A 12,530-nucleotide genomic window follows, 5' to 3' on the forward strand; every position below is an offset into this window, starting at 1 on the left:
TTGAGTAAACCAATCAAAGTTTCTCTACTGTGTATGATTTTTTCCCACCGAGAAAGGCCTATATATACACAAATTTACACAAGCTCTCACATTTCTTGTTACGTTCTTTCAAAATCCATCTCTCGCATTGATTCTTCAACTCTCAAAGAATCGCAAGTCTTGCTATTGAAAGAATCGGAAGAAAGAAAAGAGATCAAGAAGAGTCATGGTGTCTCCGGGACGGAGTGAATCTACCTCCGGCGACAACAATTCACCCCCTCCCGACGGAAGCAGCGAGAAGAGACCTTCACCTTCTCCAGCAGATAAATCTCCATCCAAACGCCAAAAGGTTTCTGATCGGAGACCTTACTTCTTCTTCATCTTTCCGTGTCATCTGGAGCTTCTGGTTTGAACAATTTTGGCGATTTTGGGGATTTCCCTTTTCGTTTCAGTTGGAAGGTGGCGGCGCTTCGGCGGCTAAAGAAACCGATACACTACCTCCTGCGGATTCTGGTAAATGCGTGTTAGGCGACAATACTTCAACCTCCGAAGACGCCAAGATTGATGCCTATGCGGTGGCTGTTACGACGGCGCAACCACCACCGGTTGCGGAAGGTCCGTTGCTCTTATTCTTGTTCGATCTTTATGCTCTTGGACCCAATTTTTATTCCTTTGAGATTTCTTTTTTCAATTCGTCTTTGTTTTCTGGTTTGGATTGTAGGCTCAACACCGATTTTGGAAGAGAATGCAAATTTTGCAAGATGGATATACTTACACAGTAAGTTTGAGTTCCCGTGGTGTCGATTGATATCACAGTCTGCACAGGTGAATTAATCACCTATTGGATCTAAGTGTCTTTATATATCTAACGCTTTTGTGGATGCAATATCCTGACAAATTGAGCTACTTATGAATTTTCAGTATCCAAGCATTGAAATTTTTCAATCAACCTACACTGTTGGTTCTAGTGTAACCTGCTCTTTCACATTCGAAGACCGGGAACTCAGTTCATACTTGTTCAAGATCACAAGAATTCAGGTATTTGTTTTGTTTCCTTGAATGTTACGCTCAAACATTAGCACTGCTGGATTTTGAGATTTGTTCCTGTTTCGTACAACTCAGTAATAAACTGGCTTATGCAATGCCTGCTTGTTTTTCTACTTTTGAGTTGTTTGTGAAGATATGAGAACTCCTTATGCAGTATGTATTCTCATTGTTTGTGCACATGTTCAGCGCAAAGGCAATGTTGTAGCGGTTCTAGAGACTACAGGAAAGAGGGGATATGTGTTGGTAAACAGAATATATGTAGAGAAGAAAGTCAACCATGTGCTAAACTCTGGTGACGAAGTGGTTATTCGTTTTAGCAGGAAAACCTATGCTTTCGTACCCTCATGTGATTCCACTTTTATTTTCCTGTATAAAAATGTGCAAGAAGAAAATATTCCTTCAGTTGATATCTCCATATGAATACACATAAGTTTTCCCCTTAAGTTCTATCCAGATATATCAGCAACTGCCTAAAGTTCCAGCAAAAGCTGGTTCAGTTCAGGTTCCTGCAGGAAAGTTTCTAGAGTTAGAGAGAGAGGCAAGAGATCCAACAGGTAGTTCAATTTTTTCATCGCTTGAAAGCTTGAAGCACGACTTATCTCGTCGAAAATCATCAAGCCATGAATCCAGTAAGAGCCACCAAGCGCCAGAGTCTGTGGTCCAAGTTGACGGCATGGGAGCAGTCAGTAGCCACAACCAAGATTCCAAAATGCAGGTAAATACTCTATGTTTCTCTTGTACCCTGGCGTCATCAACAGCATTTTGCATTACATTAACAAAGCTGGTATCAGATATTAGATGAGAAGAACGAGGTGACAAGTAATTCACAACAAGCTTCAACATCAGGCAATGGTCTGCAATCTGCAATAGTCAGAGAAGGCATTCAAGCTGGTATTGTTGAAGGCGAAAACTTGGAAGTTTCAATCAAAACTTTTCCCTATTATTTGAGGTATAGGACCAAGTCATATATATTTTTTTCAGGTATTTATGCAGAGTTAAGATATGTGCATGTGAATCTTCCATTAAGAATCTGTTTATATCATCATAGAATTTTGAGGTCTAATTCTGTGTATTTGAGGTTTTTCTTTCTCTGAAATTTGAATTATCATGAATTTTAATTCCCTTTCTGATGTATTTGAGTCTATCCTTCCCTTTGCAGTCTTTCACACGAATCATATGTTTTCTTGTCTTTGCATTTGAGTTCTAAAGTACTGTTCTCTGTTTTTTGTGTATGCTGACTAAGGTTTTCTTTTTGCAGTGAATATACAAAGGCTACCTTAATACATGCTTCATTTATACATCTGAAGAAAAAAGAATATGCCCACTTTGTCTCCGACATGACCCATCTGAATCCAAGGATATTGCTTTCTGGTCCCGCAGGTTTGTGTGGTATCTTGCTTGTGTGGTTCCTGTAATTCTTTTAGGCGGGCAACATCATTTTCGCTTTTTGGTTGGAATTGTTTCAGGGTCTGAAATATACCAAGAGACGTTAGCTAAAGCACTTGCCAATGACCTGGACGCGAAATTGCTAATATTTGACAGCCATTCAATTTTGGGGGTAAGATATTGTATGTGTTACTTATATATAAGCTGTTTTTTTATATGATTGTTAGTTTACAAGAGGAAAGGTTTTGCATCTACACTTGTTTGTCTATTTTCCTGATTACGGGTTGTGAGATTACCGCAAGTAATTCTTGGTGCATCCGTTCTGCAATTTCCTGCAGGCTCTGGCTGCTAAGGAAATTGAGTCACTGAGGGATGGACTTGCTTCTAATAAGTCATGTAAGCTTCCCAATCAGAGTATTGAGCTCATTGATCAAGGGAAAAGCCCGGATTTGTCAGCTGGTGGAGGAGTTGCTTCTAGCCCTTCTCCGGCTGCTTCTTCTAGTTCTGACTCACAGCTAAATTTGGAACCGGAGACTTTGCCTCTTTCAGTGAATCATACTTTGAAGAAAGGCATGCCCCATTACATTGTCTGCAACAGAAGATTCTACTTCAATCTTCTTGGATTTCTGGTTGGCGGATACTTCATTTGAAAAAAAAAACACTTGCAGGTGACAGAGTAAAATTCGTCGGTACTGAGTTGTATTCGGGGTCATCTACCTTAGGCTTAAGGTTTGCTTCTTATAATAATACTGATATTGGTTTCTATATAGTATGAATATGAATATTTGTCTGCTCTGATGAAGAAAGTGTCTTGTTTTATTAGAAAAGCAAAGATTTATTGATGAATTACTTTATATACATCCAAAAAGTATATATCTTATATTTTATCTAAATTTCTGGATTTTTGTGAGTAAGACTTACGAATTTATCTTCTTAACTTTTTCTCTTGCCTTTTTATATCCACTCTTTTAACTTAATGATCCACTTTTTACTTAATCTTATTCAGGGGACCTCCTAAAGGGATTACAGGGAAAGTAATTTTAGTATTTGATGAGAATCCTTCAGCTAAAGTGGGTGTTAGATTTGATAAGCCAATACCTGATGGAGTTGATCTTGGTGAACTGTGTGAAACAGGACATGGGTTCTTCTGCAAAGGTACTTCTGCTTCATGTTCAGTAGTCCATTGGTTACTGGCTCAGCAGCTCTTGTCTCACACAATGTTTCTTCTGTTTTTTATAGCTACTGATCTGAAGTTCAAAAGCTCGAGTTCTGAGGCTCTAGCTAAATTACTTGTTAACACATTGTTTGAGGTACTTCTCAGTTGCAAAGTAATGAATTTTTTTTTTTCCTTGTGCTTATATTTTTATCTGTTTCCAGGTTGTCCATACTGAGAGCAGAACTCGTCCGTTAATTCTATTTTTGAAAGATGCTGAGAAATCTGTTGTTGGAAATTCCGATTTGTACTCTGCGTTCCAAATCAGACTTGAATATCTCCCAGACAACGTAATTGTGATCGGTTCACAGACACACTCTGATCATCTCATGGAGAAGGTAGTTACTGTGCGATGCTATGCTTTGCTCAATTTGCAAGTTATTAAAATCATTGCCACAATATCTTTTTCAGCATTTTCTGTATTTCATAGGTTGAAGTAGACTTTTATATTGAGTTTACATTAGCTGTTATCAGTTCTGTTTTCTAGCCGGCTTTCAGTTCTGAAACATACTGAAAGTGATTGTTATTTCAACTGGCTAGTGTGAATCCGGAGGGTATCCCTTTTCTTATAGAGTGGGACTCATGTTACTTTCGCTCTATATTCCTAGGATATTGGACGACAAAAGGAGCAAGGGAATGAAGTCCCACAGGCAACAGAACTTCTAGCGGAGCTCTTTGAGAATAAAGTTCCTATTCAAATGCCACAGGTCTGTTACTCTGTTCTACTACACATAAGCATTCTTGTCTGTTTTCTGTCAAAGAAACCTTATACTTGATGGAGCTAATTATCCCCAGGATGAGGAACTTCTTACATTGTGGAAGCATCAAATGGATCGTGATGCTGAGATTTCGAAAGTGAAGGCTAATTTCAATCACTTGCGCATGGTATGTCTTCCATCTGAATATATATGGTATGATTTTTGGCTATATTCTTGAACTTAATATGTAATTAGGAAAAGTGAAATCTATTTTCAAAACTTCATTGCTTGACTCTCAAATCTCATGAAAATAATGTATTGATAGCAGACCTTCTAGAATATGTTACGTTTTCTCTGGTGTACAAGATTCCATAATTGCATCTCAATTCAGGTGTTAGGACTATGTGGTCTGGGATGTGAAGGAATTGAGACGCTGTGCATGAAGGATCTCACACTTCAAAGCGACAGTATGTTTTCTCTTTGTTCGGCATAATTGACAATTTAATGCTTTTCCAAAGAGTTGACTTTTCCTTTCTGCTTTAGGTGCAGAAAAGATCATTGGATGGGCTTTTAGTAACCATATAAGCAATAACCCTGATACTGATCCAGCTAAGATTATTTTGTCTCGTGAGAGGTAATTGGCAGCCTGTCCCTGTGCATTACTGCTCATAAATATCTGTCTCAGTGTATTGAGTGCGAACTTTGGATCCTTGCAGCATAGAATTTGGAATAGGACTCTTACAGGGTGATCTTAAAGGTTCTAGGAGCTCAAAGAGGTCTCTCAAGGTTTGCAAATTTCCTTGGAAATTGAAATGTTGTTTACTTATTTTCATTATGGCAATTGCTCCTATTATGTAAAAACTGTTAATTTTCTCTGTTGCTTTTAGGACATTGTGACAGAAAATGAGTTTGAAGAGAGGCTTCTAAGTGATGTAATTCTGCCCAGTGACATTGATGTTACATTTGATGACATTGGGGCACTTGAGAAAGTCAAAGATACCTTAAAGGAACTGGTTATGCTCCCTTTACAACGGCCTGAACTTTTCTGCAAGGGGCAATTAACAAAGGTGGTTCTCTTCTCCGCATTAGGTTTCAGAAAGCTCCCATAATTTTGACTAGGTCCTGCCTCGGGTTTATCACAGATATATGAAGGAAACACCTTTTCTTTGCGATACTTACATGATTTTTGTGGAGTAATGATGATATTAGTTAAACTAGCTGCTAATTTGTCTTTCTCAATAATTCTTCTCTCCTAAATATTAGTTGTTAACGTTGTGCATTGGTGGCTTCTTAATCAGTCCGCTCTTGTTCTTATTTATGCAGCCTTGTAAAGGAATTCTCTTATTTGGACCTCCTGGTACTGGAAAGACCATGCTTGCAAAAGCAGTGGCAAAGGAAGCTGTTGCGAACTTCATCAACATCTCAATGTCAAGCATCACATCTAAGGTAACTGAATACCCTATGAAAAGTTAGACTCTACCGATTTATACACGGGAATCTCTTGCTCAAACTTGTGTTCTTCTCAATACTGCAGTGGTTTGGTGAGGGTGAGAAGTATGTCAAAGCTGTCTTTTCTTTGGCCAGTAAAATGTCCCCTTGCGTTATCTTTGTGGACGAGGTAATTTCTCATGGTTAATTCCTGGGCGAATTTTGCTTGTAATCAGAGCACTGACAGTCTTACAATATTTTACTGTCTTGCAGGTGGACAGCATGCTAGGCCGAAGAGAAAACCGACAGGGACATGAAGCCATGCGGAAGATGAAAAATGAGTTCATGATGCATTGGGACGGTCTAACGACTAAGCAAATGGAACGTGTTCTGGTTCTTGCAGCCACAAATCGGCCTTTTGACCTTGATGAGGCTGTCATTAGACGGTTGCCCCGTAGGTAAATTATAAATCGCTTCCTTGTTGGACTAAGCTTTTTTGTCAAATTGACATGACAGTTATTAGGTTGTGAAAACTTTGTGGTATTGACTTCTGCAGGTTGATGGTGGGACTACCAGATACTTCAAATAGAGCGTATATATTAAAGGTTATACTTGCAAAAGAAAACGTGTCCCCTGGTTTGGACATTAATTGGATTGCTAGTATGACTAATGGATATTCTGGAAGTGATCTTAAGGTAAATTCCTAGCAATTCCATTAACCTTTGTTATGGTCTGCCAAAAATGATAAGAAAGGCAAAGTAATGCTCATATTATTTTCTCTTTTGGTGCGCTCAGAATCTATGTGTTACTGCTGCCCACCGTCCAATCAAGGAGCTGTTGGAGAAGGAAAAAAGAGTAAGTTTTCTTTGTACTGGACCAAGAAAACTTTATGTTGCCTAAACTTGTCTATAGAATAAAATTTGCTCATGATGGGATTTTATATGGCAGGAGCGAGATGCTGCTCTGGCTGAAGGCAAAGTTCCTCCAGCTCTAAGAGGAAGTTCTGATCTCCGAGCTTTAAACATGGAGGATTTCAGATACGCACATGAGCGGGTAAGATTTGCTTATGCTGTTTTTCTTTTTACTAAAATTTATTTCATATCGTGTTTGGGCTCAGTAAACTATAACCATTGTCATTGGTGTTGAATCAGGTGTGTGCGAGCGTCTTAATAGAGTCTGCGAACATGACAACGCTTCAACAATGGAACGAACTCTACGGGGAAGGTGGATACAGAAAGCAGCAATCATTCAGCTTCTACATGTAGGAGTGGGATTGACTATATTTTAGAAACCATAACTCAATTTTTGTCTCAAAAAGAGCTCCTGGTTGCAAGCAGAATGCGTTGAATATAATTTTTTCAAGTGAATAGAATAAAACAATAAGTGAAATAGGTTGAATTAGATGTTTTGTGTCCTATAGCTGCTTAGGGTATGGTAGTGAGTTCTGACCGGATAACCGGTTTTAGTCGGAATTTTGATACTTGTTTGAACCTTACAGTTAATACAAAATTTTTACTCAGCGACTTTTTCGATCTATCGAACTATCTTTGCTGAAATCTTAATTGAGATTACAACCGGTTTAGTTGGTTGGTAATAAGAATTTGCAACCTAATCTTGCCAAACCAAAGATTGCAAGAAATCTCCTCCACCTTGATTAGTTGATTTTGATTACGGTTAACTTGTCAATTAAAACCGTGTTAGCTGGAATATCTTGAGGATTTTCCACAATAGCAGTATCCATTACTGTTAATAATTTTTCCTAGATGATATCCATATCCCGAATGATATTAAATCTGGCGACAGAAAAAGCTTTTTCGACATTTTCTCTGACTTTTCAAATAAACATGCATCGTATATAACCAATTTTGATCTTACACAGGGTCGACCAAACCGAGTTATTTGATCCTCCGGTTTGGTTAGATTGAGCAGGCACTTGTGCCGACACGCAGTTCATCTCTATAACTTGGATTCGGCAAGCAGTCGATGCAGTTGTATAACAGAAGCATTTCCCACTCAGAGGAAGCAGCGAAGCGAAAAATGTCAGATCTGGTCGCGACGTCGCCGTCGCCGTCTTCAGCGCCGAGATCCGCCACAGATTTCTTCTCCGATCCTTACGACTCTCATCCTCTATGGTTCAAGCCTTCCCTCTTCCTCTCCCCTAACTTCGACTCCGAGTCCTACATCTCAGAGCTCCGTACTTTCGTTCCCTTTGACACTCTCCGATCCGAGCTCCGGTCACACCTTGCATCCCTCAACCGCGAACTTGTTGATCTCATCAATCGAGATTATGCCGATTTCGTGAATTTAAGCACTAAGCTCGTAGATATCGATGCAGCTGTGGTTCGTATGCGTGCTCCGCTCCTTGAGCTCCGTGAGAAGATCACTGGATTTCGTGGATCTGTGGAGGCAGCACTTTTTTCACTAAGGAATGGATTGCAGCAGCGTTCTGATGCTGCTGCTGCCAGGGAGGTTCTCGAATTGTTGCTGGACACATTTCATGTGGTATCCAAGGTACATGATTTTGGTTTCTCAATCTTAATTTTCCACTCAGCAAGTGTATCCTCGAGTCTGCTTCTGCTTGTCATTGGTTACATGTTCCAGCGATTATTTACTTTGGTTGTTATAGATCTAGATCACGGGATTTGAGTAAGATTGTCGATCTTACGCTTGAAGATAGCTTCTTAAATGTCCTCAATGCAAGTTTGATCTATGTGTGAACCTTAATGGTTTTGCATTGTAGTTCCGTTTATACTGAGCAAAGATGTTTCTCCATTGCTTTTTTTTCTTTTTCTTGGTTTTAGATAATCTGAATGCTTGACGTAAATAATGCTTATTCATTGTAAATGTAGGTTGAAAAACTTATTAAAGTTCTACCAAGTACTCCTTCTGATTGGCAAAACGAGGATGCGAATTCCATGGGAAGGAGTTCTATGAATTATGAGAATTCAACGCAGCAAGATGGCACAACCATGAGAGAAACCCAGAGCATGCTTTTGGAAAGAATTGCTAGTGAAATGAATCGGCTCAAGTTCTATATGGCTCATGCACAGGTCTCCATCATGCATTTACTTTTTTTTTTCTTTTTGCAAAGTCACAATTCTCTGTCCATCTCAAAGTATAGATTACATTAGAAATGCTCCTCCCTTCCTCTTACAAGCAGCTTCGAGTATACTGCATTTAAGAATAGTACATTGCGGATCAAACTAGCTATGAACATAGGGCTTGAGAAATGGCTGTGCTGCTAGGAGAATTCATTGGCTTTGAGAAGATTGCTGACAAAAAATAGGTTACATGAGATGCTACATAGTTAAATCTTGTGAAATCTCTGGTGTTCTGCAAAAACTACAGTATACTTGTTTAGCCTCAGAAGACAATAGAAAGTCTTATGGCTGATACTCACTACTTTTTCTGTTATGCCATTGCCAGTACAGAACCTGCCTTTCATTGAGAACATGGAGAAGAGGATTCAGAGCGCTAGTGTGTTATTGGATGCTAGCCTTGGTCATTGCTTCATTGATGGGCTAAACAACAGCGATACAAGTGTCCTTTACAACTGCTTACGTGCATACGCTGCCATTGATAACACCAACAATGCAGAAGAAATTTTTCGTACAACGATTGTGGCTCCATTTATACAGAAAATTATTACACATGAAACATCAACGGATGCTGCTGGAACATCGGGAGATGAACTTGAAAACGATTACAAACAGATCAAGCATTTTATTGCTAAGGACTGTAAAATGCTGCTAGAAATATCTTCAACTGGTAATTCACGCAAATCGCTGTGTGATCATATATGTTGCAGATATCCAATCGCCTTTATAATGTTCCATGTTTCTCTGGAAAATTTGTTTTCCTATTAAACATTCTAAGAAAAATTTTACCCAACTAACACAGTAACCTAGATTTCATAGCTTCTTTCCTTCTTAGTGGTGTCGTTTTATATTTTACTCATCGTACTCTGTGCTTGTTCTCTTGTGCTACAACAGACAAGTCGGGTTTACATGTCTTCGACTTCTTGGCAAATTCAATCCTGAAAGAAGTTTTTTGGGCAATCCAGAAAGTCAAACCAGGAGCGTTTTCTCCTGGAAGGCCTACTGAGTTCTTGAAGAATTACAAGGCAAGCTTGGATTTCCTGGCATATCTTGAAGGTAGATGTATATCTTCCTATGAGCTTGATCACATAGCTTATTAGATGCATTGTGAACTGATATTCATGTGTCATATGTAAGCATAAATTTTAATTTAATACTAGGTGATGAAATTATTTGGATATTTTTCAGTTGACTCATACCATATACTTCTCATGAAGGTTATTGTCCGTCAAGATCTGCTGTAACTAAGTTTCGAGCTGAAGCTATTTGCATCGAATTCATGAAGCAATGGAATGTGGGAGTATATTTTTCACTGAGGTACGTGAGAGATATCATAGATGGCTGTCGACTTACCATTAGATCAGTGGTTTTCAGCTTCTCTAACTCGAAAATACATAATTTCAGGTTTCAGGAGATAGCTGGAGCCTTGGATTCTGCTCTTACTTCTCCTTCTCTGGTTTTCATTCAGGATTCAGATAAACGGAGTTCGCTCAACTTAATTCTCAGACAGAGTGATACTCTTTTGGAGTGCTTGCGGTCGTGCTGGAAAGAAGATGTTCTTGTTTTCTCTGCTGCTGATAAATTTCTTCGCTTGACCTTGCAGCTTCTTTCAAGGTTTGTGAAATTTGACTGTAATATTATACACGTTTACTAGTTTTTGTTTCAATTCTAAATTTGATTATGTGTTAATGACATGTAGATATAGCATTTGGGTGTCATCTGCGCTGAATACTAGAAAGAGTAATGCCAGCTCGAGTCCTGGATCTGAATGGGCAGTTTCAGCCACTGCAGAAGATTTTGTATATGTAAGTTACTTCTTATGTGGATTGTTTCTGAGCTCCTCTTATTTTGGACATTTTGGGATTTCTGCAATTTCGGGTTTAATAATCAGCTGCAGTTATGTTCTGTGGGATAGCTTAATTTCCATTATGCTTAAAATAGGATGAAAACAATGATGTGGTAATTAAGTAAACCCGGAATATCTGCTTTTCACATAAATACATGAAAACAGATCACATAGACCATATGTTGATCGTTTGATTTTTGTTTTGGAATATTTACATGTTTCCTTCCTGGCAGGTTATACATGATGTAAATTGTCTAGTCTCAGAAGTTTGTGGCGATTACCTTGGACATATATCACAGTATTTATCTTCATGCTCCACTGAAGTTCTTGATGTGGTGAGGATGAGCATAGAACAGGGTGGGGCATCATTAGAGAAAGTCCTACCTTTAGTTACCAAGACAATAATTGACGTCATTGTTGATAAATCTGTTGAGGTAAACCTCTGAAAAAGCATTAGATCCATTGTTTAATTTATAAACTTCAAGATTTGTTTGGCTACCTTAGTGGACACCTGCAAGAACAATGTTGCGTAGAATTTGCTGTACTGCTGAATTAGGTTAGAGTTATTCTCCAAGAATCACACATATTTAACTCTGTAACGGTAAATGCTTTCTTCTCTCCTATAGGACCTAAGGCAGCTCAAGGGAATAACTGCTACATATAGGATGACTAATAAGCCACTGCCTGTTAGGCACTCACCATACGTCGTCGGGCTGCTGCGTCCTATAAAGGTATTCATTTAGCTTTGGTGTTGAAATTTTAAAAATGATCATAGTTACTTGACTGATGGATTCTGAAGTGTGGATTATTGCACCTTCTCATTTAATAGGCTTTTTTGGAGGGAGATAAGGCTAGACATTACTTGACCCACGAAACAAGGGAGGCGTTACTGCTTGGCACTGTCACTGAAATTACCCGGCGGTATTACGAATTAGCTGCTGAACTTGTTAGCGTGGTAAGTACTCTGTGTTAAACACTTTTTGAGGATTATTGATTAGTATAATAAAACTGAGATTTATAACACTATTTTAAGAAATACCCTAAACTGAAAATAGGATTTGAATTGACAATATAACCCTAGTAGCCAAAACGAAAACCACTATCCCTAAAGATCGTTTTCAGATTCTTATGATTACTATAAAGATGCAGAGATGGTGAGTAATTTATGTGTAGTAAAATTACAGGCAAGAAAAACAGAGTCATCGCTTCAGAAATTACGTCAAAATGCACAGAGACGAGCAGGTGCAGCATCAGGTGTTTCTGATCAAAATGTATCGGAAACAGACAAGATGTGTATGCAGTTGTTCCTTGATATTCAGGTAACCTTCCTCATCATGTTTCATTGTGTCATTCTCTGCAAATTGTAGTTTACATAATGGGTTCAAATATGTTACCAGGAGTATGGCCGAAACATTTCTGCACTGGGGCTGAAACCGGCAGATATCCCAGCTTATTGTTCCTTTTGGCAATGCGTTGCACCTGCGGATAGGCAAAACACAATCAGTGTTTGAGGACTCAACGCTGCATTTTTATACATCATTGCGGTATCATGTCTTATAATAAAAAATCGCCTCTTCATCTTTTCTTCGCTTGGGTTTGGTTGCTTTGTTGCTTTGACTGTGAAGAGAATAGGAAGAGAGTTTTGTTTAAAGAGAGGTGTTTTCCGAAGTTGCATTATGATTGAGAGATCTATGAGTAGTACCATTCAAATTTTTTTGTAGGTCTATTTCATTTTCATCTTTTAAGTATATAACACGCACCAAAGGGAATGTACTTTTTACTCTTTTTATGCATAACTAAACCAAAGAAATTTTCTATGGTCTAAAAACATACTA

General features: G+C 38.6%; 2 protein-coding genes across 3 annotated transcripts; both read left to right on the forward strand.

The window, feature by feature from the left end:
• Positions 1–83: 83 nt before the first annotated feature.
• On the forward strand, positions 84–7,287 carry LOC9305773. The gene is made up of 27 exons (XM_021017580.1): positions 84–328; positions 432–594; positions 701–804; positions 901–1,017; positions 1,213–1,362; positions 1,481–1,741; positions 1,818–1,975; positions 2,285–2,406; positions 2,493–2,584; positions 2,751–2,982; positions 3,081–3,141; positions 3,419–3,567; positions 3,652–3,722; positions 3,790–3,963; positions 4,234–4,332; positions 4,421–4,510; positions 4,715–4,790; positions 4,867–4,957; positions 5,040–5,109; positions 5,211–5,390; positions 5,647–5,769; positions 5,858–5,941; positions 6,025–6,209; positions 6,308–6,446; positions 6,547–6,606; positions 6,700–6,804; positions 6,903–7,287. Exons 1-27 carry the CDS (start codon positions 206–208, stop codon positions 7,014–7,016), a joined length of 3,393 nt encoding a protein of 1,130 aa, XP_020873239.1. The 5' UTR covers positions 84–205; the 3' UTR covers positions 7,017–7,287.
• A 289-nt stretch (positions 7,288–7,576) lies between these two features.
• Positions 7,577–12,488, forward strand: LOC9303712 (conserved oligomeric Golgi complex subunit 2). 2 transcript variants are annotated; one of them, XM_021017632.1, is made up of 12 exons: positions 7,577–8,262; positions 8,601–8,801; positions 9,183–9,519; positions 9,744–9,905; positions 10,067–10,166; positions 10,254–10,463; positions 10,549–10,654; positions 10,929–11,129; positions 11,322–11,426; positions 11,525–11,650; positions 11,880–12,014; positions 12,093–12,488. In XM_021017632.1, the coding sequence occupies exons 1-12, from the start codon at positions 7,735–7,737 to the stop codon at positions 12,204–12,206; spliced, it is 2,325 nt and encodes a 774-aa protein (XP_020873291.1). In that variant the 5' UTR covers positions 7,577–7,734; the 3' UTR covers positions 12,207–12,488. The 2 variants fall into 2 exon arrangements, with proteins under 2 accessions (XP_020873291.1, XP_020873292.1); XM_021017633.1 differs by lacking the exon at positions 12,093–12,488 and having other exon boundaries at positions 7,682–8,262; positions 11,869–11,957.
• The last annotated feature ends 42 nt before the right edge of the window (positions 12,489–12,530 follow it).

The sequence above is a fragment of the Arabidopsis lyrata genome, assembly GCF_000004255.2.
Source record: "Arabidopsis lyrata subsp. lyrata unplaced genomic scaffold ARALYscaffold_7, whole genome shotgun sequence".
Classification (NCBI taxonomy): domain Eukaryota; kingdom Viridiplantae; phylum Streptophyta; class Magnoliopsida; order Brassicales; family Brassicaceae; genus Arabidopsis; species Arabidopsis lyrata.

What these genes read in the sequence shown, in the direction of transcription:
- LOC9305773 (XM_021017580.1), top strand. Translation starts at nt 206, where the DNA reads ATGGTGTCTCCGGGACGGAGTGAATCTACCTCCGGCGACAACAATTCA. An exon ending in CTCCATCCAAACGCCAAAAG is followed by an intron (nt 329 to 431) that starts GTTTCTGATCGG and finishes TTTTCGTTTCAG; the next exon opens with TTGGAAGGTGGCGGCGCTTC. An exon ending in GCAGGAAAACCTATGCTTTC is followed by an intron (nt 1,363 to 1,480) that starts GTACCCTCATGT and finishes AGTTCTATCCAG; the next exon opens with ATATATCAGCAACTGCCTAA.
- LOC9303712 (XM_021017632.1), top strand. Translation starts at nt 7,735, where the DNA reads ATGCAGTTGTATAACAGAAGCATTTCCCACTCAGAGGAAGCAGCGAAG. An exon ending in GGCTGCTGCGTCCTATAAAG is followed by an intron (nt 11,427 to 11,524) that starts GTATTCATTTAG and finishes CTCATTTAATAG; the next exon opens with GCTTTTTTGGAGGGAGATAA. An exon ending in CTGCTGAACTTGTTAGCGTG is followed by an intron (nt 11,651 to 11,879) that starts GTAAGTACTCTG and finishes GTAAAATTACAG; the next exon opens with GCAAGAAAAACAGAGTCATC.